Source organism: Tribolium madens, unplaced genomic scaffold, assembly GCF_015345945.1.
Source record: "Tribolium madens isolate multiple individuals breed KSU strain unplaced genomic scaffold, Tmad_KSU_1.1 Scaffold_96;HRSCAF=242;Tcas5.2_LG5, whole genome shotgun sequence".
NCBI lineage: Eukaryota > Metazoa > Arthropoda > Insecta > Coleoptera > Tenebrionidae > Tribolium > Tribolium madens.
In genome coordinates, this window is record NW_025401068.1 from 7,454,851 (window position 1) to 7,470,468 (window position 15,618).

Consider the following 15,618-nt stretch of genomic DNA (forward strand, 5'->3'; position numbering starts at 1 on the left):
GATTCATGGGATGTGGTCGTAGCCCTCGGGAATCACTGATTGCGGCATAATGCCCGACTTACTTTACCTAGGAATTTAATTTATTAAAAGGGGGCTTTTCAAAGCAAATTATTTTGCTCTTTTTATTGGTTTTGGATACCTACCCACTTGTTTTAAAAAAATATTGCATATTGTTTGGTAGATAGAGACTCAATTTATAAAATCGAAGTTTATTTCCAAAGTCAAGTAAAAAGTTTGATTAAATTTTAAGGTTTTGTCTAGTCAATAGCTGATTTTTATTTCCGTGGTCAGAGTAAACATCGCCATAAAACTTTGTGGAAATTCCTAAATTCGTACAAATGTCGTGTGGTGGTAGTTGTAAACAAGGTGTTACTTATATGTGCGTGTAATAAAAGTAGAACGCCATTCCGGCATCCACCCTTGTGTGAGGGTGTCGTTTTTGTGTAAATATTGAAATTTGGGCTTGATAGAGTATCACGTTACACCTTTCATCTTAAAAAACCGCCATCTACATATTTGACGGGTCGTTTTTACGACACGCAAACTATCTAGTGATGTAGAACATGACGTGATAGTGTGTAAAAACGCGAATTTATCATGTGTGGTAAGAAAGGGATAAGTCAGCCTTAAGAGGACAAAGGAAACGTGATACGGAATATGAAATTCAGAATTGCAGATTCGGTGCTTGAAACTCTCTAACACGCAAGATTTGCAAGATGTCAAGAGGTCGGCCACTTTCAAATGTAGATTTCATTGCGGATTTAATCGGTTTTTAATGACAGGCGACATTTCGAATGCTAATTCTCGGAACAATCCGGAACACGTCTCGATACTTTGTTATGGCCGGATTAATTTCGGTTTCGTAACTCGCAATAAAAGCATTCAATTAAGAATCCTTCATGGTATTGATCTGGGAAGTATTGGACCAAGTCCGGTCCGGGATAACGATGTACTAAGACGCTGGATTACTGGATCGTTAAGAGATTTGGAAAATCGCCGGCTAAATGCCAGAGGATCAATTCGGACATGTTCATTGGACTGCACTAACACCCGCAAGGGATTTCACTTACTGTTACAGCCCTCTGATGTGAATCGCACTCTACTAATAGATACAACGCACATGTAGCAACCCATAAAATAAATAGGGGTGCATTAAGGGCCGGTGGAGGGATCCCCGGAAAGGCCATCGGCCTTACCTTCGAGATTATCACGTCCACAAGACTAGCCATTAAAGCCATCTATCCTCCGACTGCATACCACTAATATTAAATTTCTAATTTACATAGAATGGACATAATTACTGTTTATAATTATTGTAATTGTGCACTGATATAATCGTCAAACTAAAAAATTGCCGCCTCTACAAAATAGTACCTTAGTTTGACAATGGGTAATTTTGAAATTTTTAAATTCGTGTCAAACGTTTGGAATTTTTTAAATAACTGACATACCCACAGAAAATATAAAATTTTATTTTATAGCGTGGTGTGCATTGAAATAACGCAACGTCTTGACACTCTATTCCATTCAGGTCGTGAAAAATGGCAATTAACCTTTCCATAATTTCGGTCGATATATCATTTCAAAGGATCTTCTGACCTAGAATGTTCCTTTCTCTTTCTTGGCGTCGATTCGGTTTGTTCTTCCTGTTATGATAGGACTCGGGCGATGAAAATTTAATTTCTGATCCGAATTTTTGTTTGAGGTAGAGACTCTCTAATTATGTGAGGAAAGCAAAGAGTTAAAACGTCTGCTTGCGTTTCCCCCATGTGAATCACTCACCGAAACCCCACCTGAAATACTTGCAGTAAAATTATAATGCATTCACTTAGTCACACAATACTGAGTCAACAGGAGTAGCGCAAGGAGAGAGTTGCGGGTGTCGTGCAATTACCTAACGCTTTATTAGTGTTTTATCTTAATGAAAGCGTCATGAAAGCTGTTTTTCGTAAATTCGGTCTAAAATCGGCTAAATGGACTTGAGGGGAAACGCTATTTGCAAGTGTGTTCAAGATAAGGTTACTGTTTAACCAGTGACTAACGTGTGAAAGCAGATGCGTCCAGGGGAGCTTAAAACGAAATTAACTTTTACCTAGAGAGTTGGAAATAAAAAAGTAATCTCAACCGTGTTTGTAATACAATATTGATAACTCGATAACTTGGCCACGGTTTCCTGATCGGTTCGAAAGCTCGCCTATTGTAGGTCGTTAGATTACATGTCTGAGAAGCCGGATTAGGGTTGCGGGGTTGGTAACCCTGAGAAACACACGAGCTCACGCCTGCTTTCGGCCTCGCTATAATTGGATGACGGACGTCTTTTTCCTAAGACTATATCGAGTGTCATTATTAGGAACCTTATATCGTATTATCGTGATAATCAAATTATTGGAATTTTTCGTGGCTCCCTGATACAGCATTACTGCTTTAATAAAAAATACTAGCGGAATTAAAACTCAATGTAGTGGACACTTTTGTGCATTTTACAATTTTAATTGTCAGTTTCTTTACGTTCGAAAGATCGACTTTTCTTCTCGGAAAAATAAATGGGTTTTTTTGAATTTCTGGTCGAAATAAAAGTTGAGCTGAAAGTTGAACATATTTTTTAAAGCTTGGCAATACTTACCTGCTTGTGTATTTAAACTAACAACTCTAGAAGAAAATCAAGGCACATTTATTATTTTTTTTCTAATCTTGTTTGCTTGTATTTTGATTATTTTCTAAACATGATTTGGTTAAAAACAGCAAGCAAAGGCTTGCACAATAAAGATTGCGAAACAAACTGAATAACATATTTTTTCTAAGCCGTTATGCAGACTCATCTTGTGGTGGTACCGCCAAGTGTGCCACTTGGTCCCATCTTGTTTGCTTTCCAAACACTAAACAAGTTATTCTTATGAATCCTGTCAGTGTTCTCTCATTTAATCTGTTTATGATGACCATAAAGCGTTTCTTTAATCGTTTGGCATTTTAAAGCAATGCGAATAAAATCGTAACAAGTTGAATGATGCAGAGCCCATGCTTCGATCGATGCTTGGAAGTGCGTGTTTTTTCAGTGCACACGCTCTTTATAATTTATAGGTTATTTGAGAGAGCTTGTTTGGATCCCCTCGGGCTTCATCAGTGCTTAAGTTTTATAATGGTTTCTTGAATGATGCATAGCGATGCGCTCACCCATCGACGCCATGCTGGAAGCCGCTATTTTCGGAATTATTAAAATTTCATGGCGAATTCAACGGCTTCATTTCATTTAATTAATACGATGGTGCATCTTGACGGCTTCCTGGCACTTTCTTCGTTCGAGTGCAGACTGTTCCTGGCCAGATTAACGTTTTAATTCCTGTCGTTTAGTGTGTTTTCTTATGCAAACGAATTTTAATATTTCATTAACGAAATTCTTCCGGAACTTGGGCATGAATTATTCAGCGACCATTATAAATGGGTAAATTGCATTTTTATAAATCTTTCCTTCACCATTCATTAATCCGGGGCTTCATTTAACACATAGCTGTCCTTACGGAAAATCTCCGGCTGTCTGTTCGACATTCTTTGGCTCTTGCAATATTTAAGTCCAGTCTGGAAGTTCTTTAATAATACACTAGGGAAAGACTTGCAGTAATATCAAGGCATAAATCCTCCACTCGCTGTTATATGTAAATTTAAACAAGTGCTCTGAATTATTTAACTTAACCCACATATACACATACATAAGGACGAACCGGGATGAAACGGGACTCCGGGATTATCCTAGTGGAAATATATGGGTGTTTGTTTTCGAACCACATTCTGGAAAATTATATGCAAGCTCCCGTTCTGTTATTGTTTCGGCTTGGATCTGCATTTCTGCAAAATTACACGATTGACCTGTTTACGTCGAACGACTTTGATTTCTTAAATTTTACAACGCTGAAACTTCAATTTCGCAACATCAAGTCAATAGAAATAAAGATAGATCCGCGGGCTGAAAAAACTCACCAACCTATAAAAGGACGAAATGCATCCACATAATTATCTTAATCGAAATGGAAATCTTGAAACATTTTATGGATTTGTTAATTTAAAAAGTGTTGTAGTAATCTTGTTTTACCGAAAAAAGCGTCATTAGAATAAGTTAATCAAGTTCTTGTTAGGGTTTTTTCAATTTTATTGTTATTGAAAGTACGATTAAATCTAGAAATAAAAAAGTTTCTTTTATGTCTTATTAGGTGCTGCTGACAGCAGTTTAATAAAGAAATAAAGATTTTAATGAGAATGTTAAGTCGTAGGTACTGATGTTTTAATTAAGTTTCTTTAAACTGTTGCACCTGGTTACTAAATATTTATTAAATTTTTAGAAGAACTGTGAAATTATTCTTGAATTGTGAGCATTTGTTTGGAATTGAACAAATACGTCCAATTAAATTTTGTTTGGGGAATTAGTTCTGAATTTTCGCCCTAATACGTTGATTTCCCTGAAGACAAATCTTTGGTTGCTTCACAAATAATAACGTCATTACGTGGAAATAACAAGAGATTATACGAAACTTTGAAACACCTGCTATATTGTTAATTTTTACTTGTACTTAATTAGTAAAATTTTTAACCACCCACACGTCTGGTTCGTTTGCATCCTATTAATCTTGTCCTCTTTTTTTATTTCTTTAGATTTTCTTTTTTCGCTCGGTGTCGCTGAAAGCTCTCACCTTACATAATTAGCAGTCGGTTCTTTATTACACTTGTGGTGTGAATTGATCGTTATTTCAGTCTGAGAGCTTCCATCTGGCATGAAATTTACGTAAAATTGGCCTACTGCCCAGCCTATCGATGCGCTTCTCCGAAAGTACAATCTCACGAAACCGTTTTAAACATCTTCCCGGAAATTGTTTCTAAAACAATGAAAGTCACGGCGTGTTGTACAAGCAACAGTGCACATCGTCGATTATGTTTCAAAGATGTCGAGCATCGATTGTGTTCAAACTGTACGCTTTGCGAAGAGTAAACGCACATTGAATTATTACTTGTCATGAACTCATTCAGTAGCTACCTGTGCCATAACGGACTTATACAACGATATGTTGGTCGGATAAATGTGTTCGCATTCGTATCCCTCCACGTACAATGGCTCAGGGTATCATCCGATATAAATTCCGGTGTCTGCGATCGAACGCAAATATGCGGCCCTTTATGCAGATTACTGTGATTGTTCCGGGTTTTTGCCCGGATTAATCATATTTTATGGACGGGAGAAGAACCCAAGAAACACGTTCTGCAAACGTGGGGTTCGCAACGGAACAGGTGGCCGATAAACACCTACATCGATCAGAATAGACGAACTAAGAAAGTAGCAAATAAAACACTGTCGAATGTTGACAGTAATAGTGATTTGTTAATAGTTGGTAGTCACTATTTCATAACTAGTTTATTAGTTGGTTAGTATAAAGTTAGCTTTAAACCTTGCGTTTTAGGGTACAACTATCGAACGTTGATGATTATTTTGTGATGTGTTATTTTACACAAATATTTGTTGTTGTTTCAATTTTTGTATTTAAAAATTTTTATTCATAATTTTATTTATCGTAATCCACTAGTTCTGACAATTTTTTAAATTTAGTCATCACTCTCTGGAACAGTAGATCTATTTGAATTTAAATTCAATAGTATGAAATGAAACCTTTACATGGAATATAAATTTATAAATGTGTTTGCGTTTTTTCCAAAAGTGCCAATTTTGTCATAAATATTTAGATCAAAGCCCCGATATCCTGGCGCTAATTTCTCTTTTCGTAATGGGCGGCTATAGAATCCGCGCAGCACTCTAATTTGCCTTTTTCTATTCGTCTCTTCCGTGAATGGGATTCTTTTTTATCCGAAAGTAAACAAGCTCTCTGTTGAAGTTTGTATGTTTTCAATTCGCGTATCAAAAGCCGTCCAATTTGCAAATGGTAAGTTACACATTTATCATATGTTAGAAGCGAAAAGCTGGCGGCAATTCGCCGTTGACACCGTCGAACTTGTTTCTTTCTCTCCGAAAATACATTTCAAAGGATTCGAACGTTGGAAGCGTGAACGTTCGCCGTAAAGACGTGTTGAATACCTCGGCACGGATCTCTTCTGTTCTATTGTACACTTTTGTTTTCGCTCCCCCATTTTTATTTATATGCGCACATGCCTCGACAATAAAATAAATTACACGAGTTTTGCCCCATTCTCAGAATGCACACCGCGATACTAATTAACGCCCGTCATTGTTTAAACAAAGCTTGATGAATGACCGAGGAAAAATACAAGGACCAGATCGAAACCAAGACATTCTACAAGCCTCGCACCTGTACTCGGGTCGCGGACTTTTTGCTTTTTGAACGTTCGTCACTCTTTCATCCCGATTAACCTATTTCGGATGAATACTTGGAGACGGGCCAAGCCGTGCCAAGCTGATACGTCAATTTAAAATTTTTCCCGCTTATAAAGTCCCCTAAGTGCGTTCTTATGTCGATCGATTCGGCTCTATCACGGCACTAAGACCTAAACACAGACAACACGACCTCGATAATATCGCGATTTAATCGAGATTAAGCTTGCCCAACGATCATCTAAAAACACAATCAAGTTTTATGACGGTTTAAAATTATATCGACTAGGAAAAGATTGATTCTTGTTTCAAACTACATTAACTTTTTGTCTCCAGACATGAAAAAGACGTTTGAGGAAAACCCCATGTCTACAAGAGTGGAAATGGGTCACCAAACGGAACTCCGATGTGTTCCACCAGTGGGGGTGCCACCTCCAAGGATATACTGGCTTCAAGGGGCCCAGCCATTGCAACCAGACACTTCGGTTTTGGTATCCACAGAAGGGCATCTTCTCATAGGCGAAGCCCGAGCTCAAGATACTAACAATTATACTTGCGTTGCTGAAAATATAGCCGCGAAGAGGATGGCGCCACCGGCAGAAGTCATTGTTTATGGTAAAATTTTGTTTCTCGAGTTTTGCTTAGGCTGAATTGAAAAAGTTTTTCGATCATCAATTTTTGAACTGGACTTAGCTGAAGTTTTTATGTTCGGGTTTAATGGGGCGATTAAATCGCACAGTTTACTGGTACTTATCAATGTCTTAAAGAGATCTCGCAACTCGGAGGTAATTTACGGTATTCCCTTGCGAGGATTATTTTATGATTAATTATTTAAGTATTGCTGTTTTATGATCCGTACGTTCCCAAGGACTTAATTTAAGTGATTGCGCCTTTACAACGAGCTTGGGATAGTAAACGTTACGACATACCCAGGATCTTTATTTAAAAAAGGATCACTTTTGTGATTAGAGAAAGACAGTAATAGGGCAGTAATAAGGCGCTTATCGTTTATAGAATTTGCAAAATGTGGTAGAATGTGGAGTAATTCGGTTTGCTAGACGCTTTGTAATGTCACGTTTGGCCCAACACAAAGCGAATTAAATTAAAAATACCACACATTCTAAGAGAAATAATGACAGAACCGGATATTTATTTGCACACATTAAATTGAATTACTATATGAGTGGGGGGTCCATTCTCCCAATCTATAGTTTTTGTTCGAAAAAGCTAATTAAAACCCAAAATATTTTCCATCGTCTGACCGAAATAAATGCCATCGTGTCAACAACACAAAGCTTCTCCTAATCTCACGATTTATCGAAATAATAAAAGCACAACGACGTGCCACCGAGCGATAGCTTTTCTAACCCCTGTTTATTTTTAAACTGATTTCGTCGAGGCATAAAACAAGAAGGCCCACTTCTAGATCCTTCACTAGATAGTGTCCCTATTTCCCAAATCTGACATAAACCAACCTGAAACATCCACTCGATTTTTTCCTCAAGTGCCACCTGTTGATTTAAATGTGAATTCGATGTAGCTGAACCGAAAAATGACTCGTAGAAAACAAGGTGTTCAGAAGAACAATGTTTATCTTGAAAACGGATCGAGTAACATTAGCTTATAAAATTTTATTAGTGGGTCTTATATTTGAATTGACGAGGAGTCGAAGAGGTTAATTGGTTTTGACACAAAACGATGCGGTGTCATATTTAACGACAAATTATGATTTTATGGCTTCATCTGGGGCTCATTTTAGCTTCCAGTTTCGGTTTAATGAGTTTTTTCTTGGATATTTTAATTCGGATGGGTTGGAATTTTGATTTCTAATTTACGCTAGCGTGTCAGTAGATGAATTATGGAAGAACATATGAAACGATTTTTGTCGTGATGATCCATCAGACTTGTCTAAATCTGGGCGTCAAATTACACCGCTGTTGGTTTCCACATTAGCGTGAACAAACAGAACGAATCTAAACCTGGCGAGTAGTCGTTGAATAATTTATCTAATTAGTACGAAACGTTGTAAATCACTTTCCCATGGCCATCATTGAATTTTAATTGCATGTTAGCTAATTAACCCGTGTCAGATTTTTCGTGGCCTGACTGAAACAAAGTCCGAGTTCACGAGTCCGTATCACAAAATAAATTATACTTAAATTGATTCTCATGCTTGGGAGAATTAATTTCGTTTAACACAAGTCATGTTGACTGTTTAAAACCACCCAACATTAATCAGCCTCGTCTTTATCTATGAATAATTTATCTCGGGAAAAAAGCCCCTCCACTAGTTTGAAGTTGTCACTTTTCACATTTGTTTTAATGAAGCTGTCATAAATTATCAAAATGTTCAGTTGGTTGAATCAAAAACCGGAGGTCGTACACGAATGTTACGAGAACGTAGCCGAGGGTCTGAAAAGTATCTACAAGAACAAGATGCTGCCCTTAGAACAGCACTACTTTTTCGAGGAGTTCCATTCGCCGCCCCTCAACGATCCGGATTTTGAGTCTAAACCGCTAATCTTGCTCGTGGGTCAATATTCCACCGGTAAAACGACGTTTATAAAATATCTCCTAGAGAGAGATTTCCCCGGGATGAGAATAGGGCCGGAACCAACAACCGACAGATTTATAGCCGTGATGTATGGCGAGAAAGAAGGTGTAATACCGGGGAATGCCCTTGTCGTCGACCCCAAGAAACAATTCCGGCCTCTCTCGGTCTTCGGAAATTCTTTCCTAAACAGATTTCAGTGCTCGCTCGTGAAATCTCCCGTGCTCAAAGGGATGTCTATTATTGATACTCCGGGGATCCTCGCAGGTAAGTCCTGAAAAATTCATGCGGTTTTTCATGACGTCCTCCAGGTGAGAAGCAACGTATCGATCGCGGGTACGACTTTACCGGAGTTTTGGAATGGTTCGCTGAACGAGTCGACCGGATTATCCTACTTTTTGATGCCCACAAATTGGATATTTCGGACGAATTCCGACGCTCCATCGAGGCACTTCGAGGACACGACGACAAGATCCGGATAGTTCTCAACAAAGCGGACATGATCGACCATCAGCAGCTGATGAGAGTTTACGGTGCCTTGATGTGGTCGTTAGGCAAAGTGCTGCAGATGCCGGAAGTCGTCCGAGTGTACATCGGAACGTTTTGGGACCAGCCCTTGCGATACGACGTCAATAGACGGCTCTTCGAAGACGAGGCCCAAGACCTATTCACAGACTTACAAAGTCTACCCAAGAATTCCGCCCTTCGCAAACTCAATGATCTCATCAAAAGGGCCCGTCTGGCCAAAGTACACGCCTACATTATCGCCGAGCTCCGCAAGGAAATGCCCAACGTTTTCGGTAAAGATAACAAGAAGAAGGAACTCATCAAGAATCTGCACGAGATTTATATCAAGATCCAAAAAGAGCACAACATTTCAGCCGGAGATTTCCCAGACCTTCAGAAAATGAGAGAAGCGCTGGCACGACATGACTTTACCAAGTTTCATTCGCTCAAACCGAAGCTTTTAGACGTGGTGGATCAAATGTTGAGCGACGACATTGCCCAACTAATGTCAATGATTTCGCACGAAGTGAATGAAATCAACAAAAGCGATGTAACAGGAGGAGCGTTTGAAAATATAGGTGATCACAGTTCACCCTTTGGTTACAAGAGGGGCGAAGGTGTTAATGCTGGAATGGGCGAACCCGATTGGATTGTTAACAAGGAAAAAGCGACTTTTGACGCGATTTTTGACCAACTCTCGCCTAATGGCACTAAAATATCAGGAGCGACAGCTAAAGTCGAACTTGTCAAGTCAAAATTACCAAATTCTGTTTTGTCAAAAATTTGGAAATTGGCTGATGTTGATAAAGACGGTTTCTTAGATCGTGACGAGTTTGCCTTAGCCATGCATTTGATTAATGTGAAAGTGGAAGGTAACGATTTGCCAGATGTCTTGCCTTTGCATCTAAAGCCACCACTAAAAAAAACGTATTCGTGATAGTGATATAATTGTATTAAGTGTTTTATGACTAAATGAAATTTATTTGAAAACTATATTGCATGCATATTTTTTAATTAATACGTCGGCATGGTTTTTATGACTTTATAGCGTGGTTATGACGGATTTTATAACTCATCTAGTGACCGCAGCACCGACTTAATAATGGTTTTTGCGTTTTACTACTAATTTTCCAATTTGCAACCTCGTAAAGGGAGTAGAGGGGAAATTGCATTTCGATAATAAATTTCATAATTTAAACAATTCGAATTTATTATCTACTATCTGATAACAACTGTGTTTGCGTTGGTGGATTGCTAGGTTGGTTACAATAATAAAATTACTGGTAGCAGATTTATGTATGAATACAAACAGGAATTTCAAACGTTCCAAGTGTACCTACAATGATTAGTTATGTGATTTGGTCGAGATTTGAATTAAAATTATCGATTGTGGCTATAAATAAACAAACAGATGCAAGAAATAATTTCTCCGTGTGTGTCATATTTGTAGTGTCGAGTTTTCTGAATTATTTTTTGATAAATTGTGAGTTCCTCAGGGGTCACATCGTGGTCCACTTTTGTTGTAAATGTAAAAAACACATCTAGATTTGGCGTAAAACATTAATTGAAACAAATCACTTGGGGCTGCAAACTCGAGTGGACAGTTTAGGTTGTGAGTATCGGTTCTTTTAGCCCGCCTGAGGCCTTGCTAAATCAATTAAACCAAAAAACGAGGCTTTTGTCCTAATTGTATCCGTATTACGAGAGTAATGTCTTTTTGTTTGGATTAGTTCGGAATTTCTGTTGATCATTAAAATAACCAGACACTGTAATAAAATCAAATCGAAAGTCGTCCATCGATCATGGAGGCATTCCAGTGGAGTTAATCTTGTGGGACCGTTGAAGTCGTCATTCAACTACCGTTTGCATGGAGGATCGGTCAAGACAGGTGCTCGTTGCAAACGGTGCATTAGGCCTGTATCACTCGCGCAATAAATTATCTCTGACATGTTTTGGAACACCTGGGGGAGATATGGACAGGTGAAATTTAAAACCGCGCCAGTTATTATTAAACACGAGAAATAGCCTTAAACAAACAGAATTATTTGTGGATAAAATCGTAGATGTGTGGTCACAAAACGTGCGGTGTTGATTTTCTTTTCGTCACATTTGTGTTATTTTAGTTTCGACATACATTTAAGATTAACATGGGAATGGGTAAATATTTGGACGCATTTATCGGCGTAAACTTCAATGGGATTCTTCTCACCGATGTCCCTACGTTTCATCTCAGCGAATCTGTTTATTTTGACGAATCTCATCTCAATTTGCATAAGCAAATTCGCACGATATTTGCACGAAGGTGCTCAAACACCGGATTACCTAATAGTGGCGCAAATATTACTTCAGCTATTTTTACAAATAATTAGTTTCGGAAGCTTCGAATCTTCTCACTGAAGCAAGACTGGATATTTTAAGTTTTAAGTTCAGACGCATTAACACAAGTTTCATTCACTCACTTTAGACAAATTAAGATTGGAGCTGGCAAACAAATGTGACTGCAATTACTCACGATGTTTAGCTTTAGGATAATTTATTCTGTGTCCTTTGATCGTACGTATTTATAACGATCACGAAATTAGAAGAACAATCAAGGCCAACAAAAGTACAGGTTTTTGTGTCAAAAACACAGTGACTTACTTTGATAACTCGCCGTTGTGACAATGCGATGAACGTTAGTTCTGAACAGTCAAGTGCTATTCAAAATAGATCTAGGTCTAGAGCTTATAACGTGAATAAGCATAGATTCAGCATCACAAATTCAAAAGTCTATTCAATGCTATTCATAATATTGTATTAGGAATTTTGATTGTTGGTTGAATTCATGAGGTGCGCTCAACAAGACGATCTGGAATGATGATGGCAGGAAAATGTTCGGAATCTAGGCCAGTTTTATGTGAAATATTTATTTTTGCACTAGATTTATTCATGAAATTTTCTAGTGACATGGCAAAGTAACGAGAACTCGGATTTCAACTGCATTATTTTGAATCTAAGGTTATAGATTATGTGCAAAAAGATTTTTATACAAAAAAAAACACATTAATTTTAATTTAATTTTATTATTTCAAATTGATGTAAAAAATTAATTTTGAATTTTTTTTTTATTGGTGCTAAATTAAAGTTTTTAAAGTAAAAAATATTTCTAGTAGCAAAGGAAACTTCACACAAGGAACTTTTAAAACACATTTAAACGAGTAAGAATTTTGAACAAGCTGAAATAATCAAGAAGCTGTCTAATTTAAAATTTAAAATCCGTTTATAATTATTCATACAAAACTACCAGGCGATCTAAAGCAATTGAGCACATCATTTATTTTGTTATCACGGCTCAGCGACACTGCATTTTGTTAGAACGATTTAAATCAATGTCAAATTAAAATTTCAAAAGAAGAATGAATATGTAAATCTGAAGTTTGGTAAAAACAAGGTCTTCTCAAAGTAGTCTTCATGACTATGAATTCGTGTGTTGCGAAACTCGGGCCAATATTTGTAACCCCATGTTGTGTCTCGGCCACACACACCTACGCACCGTAAAATACAAAAGGATAATAAATAAATACGACCAGGTCATTAAATATAAATACCCCGACAAGCATGCTTCCTTTTTTTAAACCGCCCGTTAAATATGCCTGTCATAACATTCTGGATGTTTTTTTCTCCCTCAAAAACAGCGGGGGTTTATGGTAGACCATTGTCTTACAACGTGGAAAGAATTTCAACTCTTTTAGTCCCGTGTTGAAGCGATGTAAATCTTGCTCGATCCTAACGTATTCAAAGATGAAAATGACACGTGAGGTGGCGGTAAAGGCGCGACGTGTGCCCTCATTACCCCTGAACTTGATGTATTGAAGAAAGAGTTGAGAGTTTGTTTTTATTAAGAAAGTTTCCGGGGGACAAGTTAAAGTTGACGGGAATGATAAATGATCGAGACGTTCGGTTTAGAACAAGTTGTCGATTTAGGAGATTTGAAAAAAAATTACTTGTCTTGTCGATGGTGTCACTGATAGGGGGCTTTGAATTTGAAGATGCATATGGGAACAGTTGGGTTATTATTGTTATTAAAACAGTAAAGTACTGATATTTACATAAAAACAAGAAACTAAATGGATTAGGAGTTTAATCTCGAGATCAAAAGAAGTCGCACTGCAGCATTCCCTATTTTGAGATGCAAGCAGTGGAAATTCTTATGTAAACTTGGCGATCGTTATCAAAATATTTCACGTTTTCTAAAAACCAACGGAATACCAGTAAACGGCCACAGTAAACTCTAGTTATTTGGTTTTAATTAAGTGCCCGATCCGCATCAAGTCTCCCGATTGTTTTCGAACTTTAATTAATAAAACTGTTTTCAAGGAAATTTAAAGGTTTTTAGAGACGGAAATCGGTAATTTTATAAAGTCTAATCCGATCTGCCTAAAGATATGTCTTTGTGTTGCCACAAAGACAGTAAAATTAATTTCGAATCCTTTGAATTAATTTTGTCCGATGACGGGATGATAAATTCTAAAATAATTTCAAGACAAAGAAACCATAGATGTTCATTACTCGAAAGTCGTTATCTCCAAATTACGAAAACACATAAAACAATTCCACAATGGAAAAAGTTGCTTAGTTTAGTAAAACACATTTAAAGTTTCTACGAAACAACTGACAAATACAAAGAATGATGATGGAAAAAAGTACCAGTTTAGAAGTTTAATTCAGCGGCTTAGTCTTGCTTTGATTTCGGGATCTTTAAAAGCCGCTGTAGCTGAAATGGGATTGCGCTTTATATCGTTCTCTTCAGGAAATAATCCGACGTAAGCATAATAGGACGTGGATCACCGTTAGCTCAAATACATATTTCAGGATTGGTCGTCTGACAGATTAGTCAAATCTGCAGTTTCATCAATTAAATCGGACGTTCAAATTAAACCGAAATTACTTCTTTTTATTTTCAGTAAATGGGGGTTGGTCGCCCTGGTCCCCCTGGACCGAATGTCGGTGTCCCGGAGCAACCCTGTCGTCGGGCAAGATGAGCACTCGCACCTGCACTCACCCTCCTCCTAGCAACGGCGGCCTTCCGTGTCAAGGCTTGAGCGTTCGCAAGACCAAGGATTGTATTACCTGCCCACAAGGTATAAATTCAAAGCAGATCGGATTACTCTTTCTATTTCTATGCACTTCCTGCTTTGTTTAATTTGCCCGAATTGCTAACTAACCGCTTGTCCTTTCCTGCTTCTATCGTAGAAGAGCTGGTGTTGGATAACGCTTACGACTACGGCAGTTACGATAACAGTTACGGTAATTTTTCAGAAATTTTTGATTTGGAAATGGGGAGTAATATAGGTGTTTTTTTTAATGCTTTTAGTGGAACCGGCGAGGTGGTCGCAATGGTCGGAATGGTCTCACTGCAATTCGGATTGTTTAAAGACGAGACGAAGGCAGTGTATTCTGGGAAATGGGCAAGGAAGGAGAACTTGTAACGGGAAGGACACCCAGACGACTTCGTGCAGTTCAGAGCAGTGCAGATCTATGGAACTCAGTAGAGTTAGAGAAGGTAAGTGTTGAGAATTTTTTTTTGTTGGTCGAAGGTCAGTAAGACGAGTAGAGTAGTCGATGAGTAAATTGTTTATGATTCTTTGACCAACGGAACAATGGAGTTGTAAAAATAATATTGTATACATGCGCACGTAAAAGCCGTCTGACTTTCACGTCTCTTTGGTTTATGATTAACATTCAATCGATCAAACTGTTGTTAAATCGGACAGTTCCTATTTTATTTCAAATGTTTTAATGTTTACATTATAAATTAAAAAAATATTGTGGATACTCATGTTTTGAGATTTTAATGTACAACATCAACATTATCAAATATATTCTTAATAAAGAGGTTTTCTGAAATGAAATTAAAAAATTTTGATATACAAACTAAAGTCCTGAGTATTTTAACTCGTTTTTTTGGGGTTTTTTAAGTGGCCGATGTGTGTGGCTTCTGCTTTTTAAAATTTCACTCATGTCTCAGCTGTCTTTTGCATTTTAATTTATATGGCGCCCTTCCCGGTGAGTTCTGATAAGTAATTAGACAATTTCAAGTGGTAATTGGCACGTCAAGCAGAAGTTTATCCGTTGTTTACATTTGAGCCGTTTGAAGGCTCCGACTTGAGGAATCCTTTGATTATTTGTTAAATAGAAACACGTTTTATACATCTGATCTTGCATGAGAACGGCGTATTTAAAGCCGCTTTAATGA

At 37.6% G+C, this 15,618-nt stretch overlaps 2 protein-coding genes across 4 annotated transcripts in view; both read left to right on the forward strand.

Annotated features, from left to right (window-relative positions):
• The window catches only part of LOC123012875 (netrin receptor UNC5B), a 72,295-nt gene that overhangs the window by 37,393 nt on the left and 19,284 nt on the right, over positions 1 to 15,618 (forward strand). For 2 of the 3 annotated variants that reach the window (XM_044411064.1, XM_044411065.1), the window contains exons 4-7: positions 6,662 to 6,940; positions 14,327 to 14,503; positions 14,616 to 14,669; positions 14,737 to 14,925. In XM_044411064.1, coding sequence (XP_044266999.1) covers positions 6,662 to 6,940; positions 14,327 to 14,503; positions 14,616 to 14,669; positions 14,737 to 14,925 — 699 coding nt within the window. The remainder of the gene's footprint in view (positions 1 to 6,661; positions 6,941 to 14,326; positions 14,504 to 14,615; positions 14,670 to 14,736; positions 14,926 to 15,618) is intronic. The other variant, XM_044411067.1, reaches the window with a different exon arrangement.
• Positions 8,526 to 10,680, forward strand: LOC123012876 (EH domain-containing protein 1-like). Its single transcript, XM_044411068.1, has 2 exons — positions 8,526 to 9,143; positions 9,188 to 10,680. Exons 1-2 carry the CDS (start codon positions 8,672 to 8,674, stop codon positions 10,318 to 10,320), a joined length of 1,605 nt encoding a protein of 534 aa, XP_044267003.1. The 5' UTR covers positions 8,526 to 8,671; the 3' UTR covers positions 10,321 to 10,680.

Coding starts and splice junctions, on each gene's coding strand:
- LOC123012876 (XM_044411068.1), top strand. CDS start 8,672: ATGTTCAGTTGGTTGAATCAAAAACCGGAGGTCGTACACGAATGTTAC. Junction 9,144..9,187: donor TACTCCGGGGATCCTCGCAG/GTAAGTCCTGAA, acceptor GACGTCCTCCAG/GTGAGAAGCAACGTATCGAT.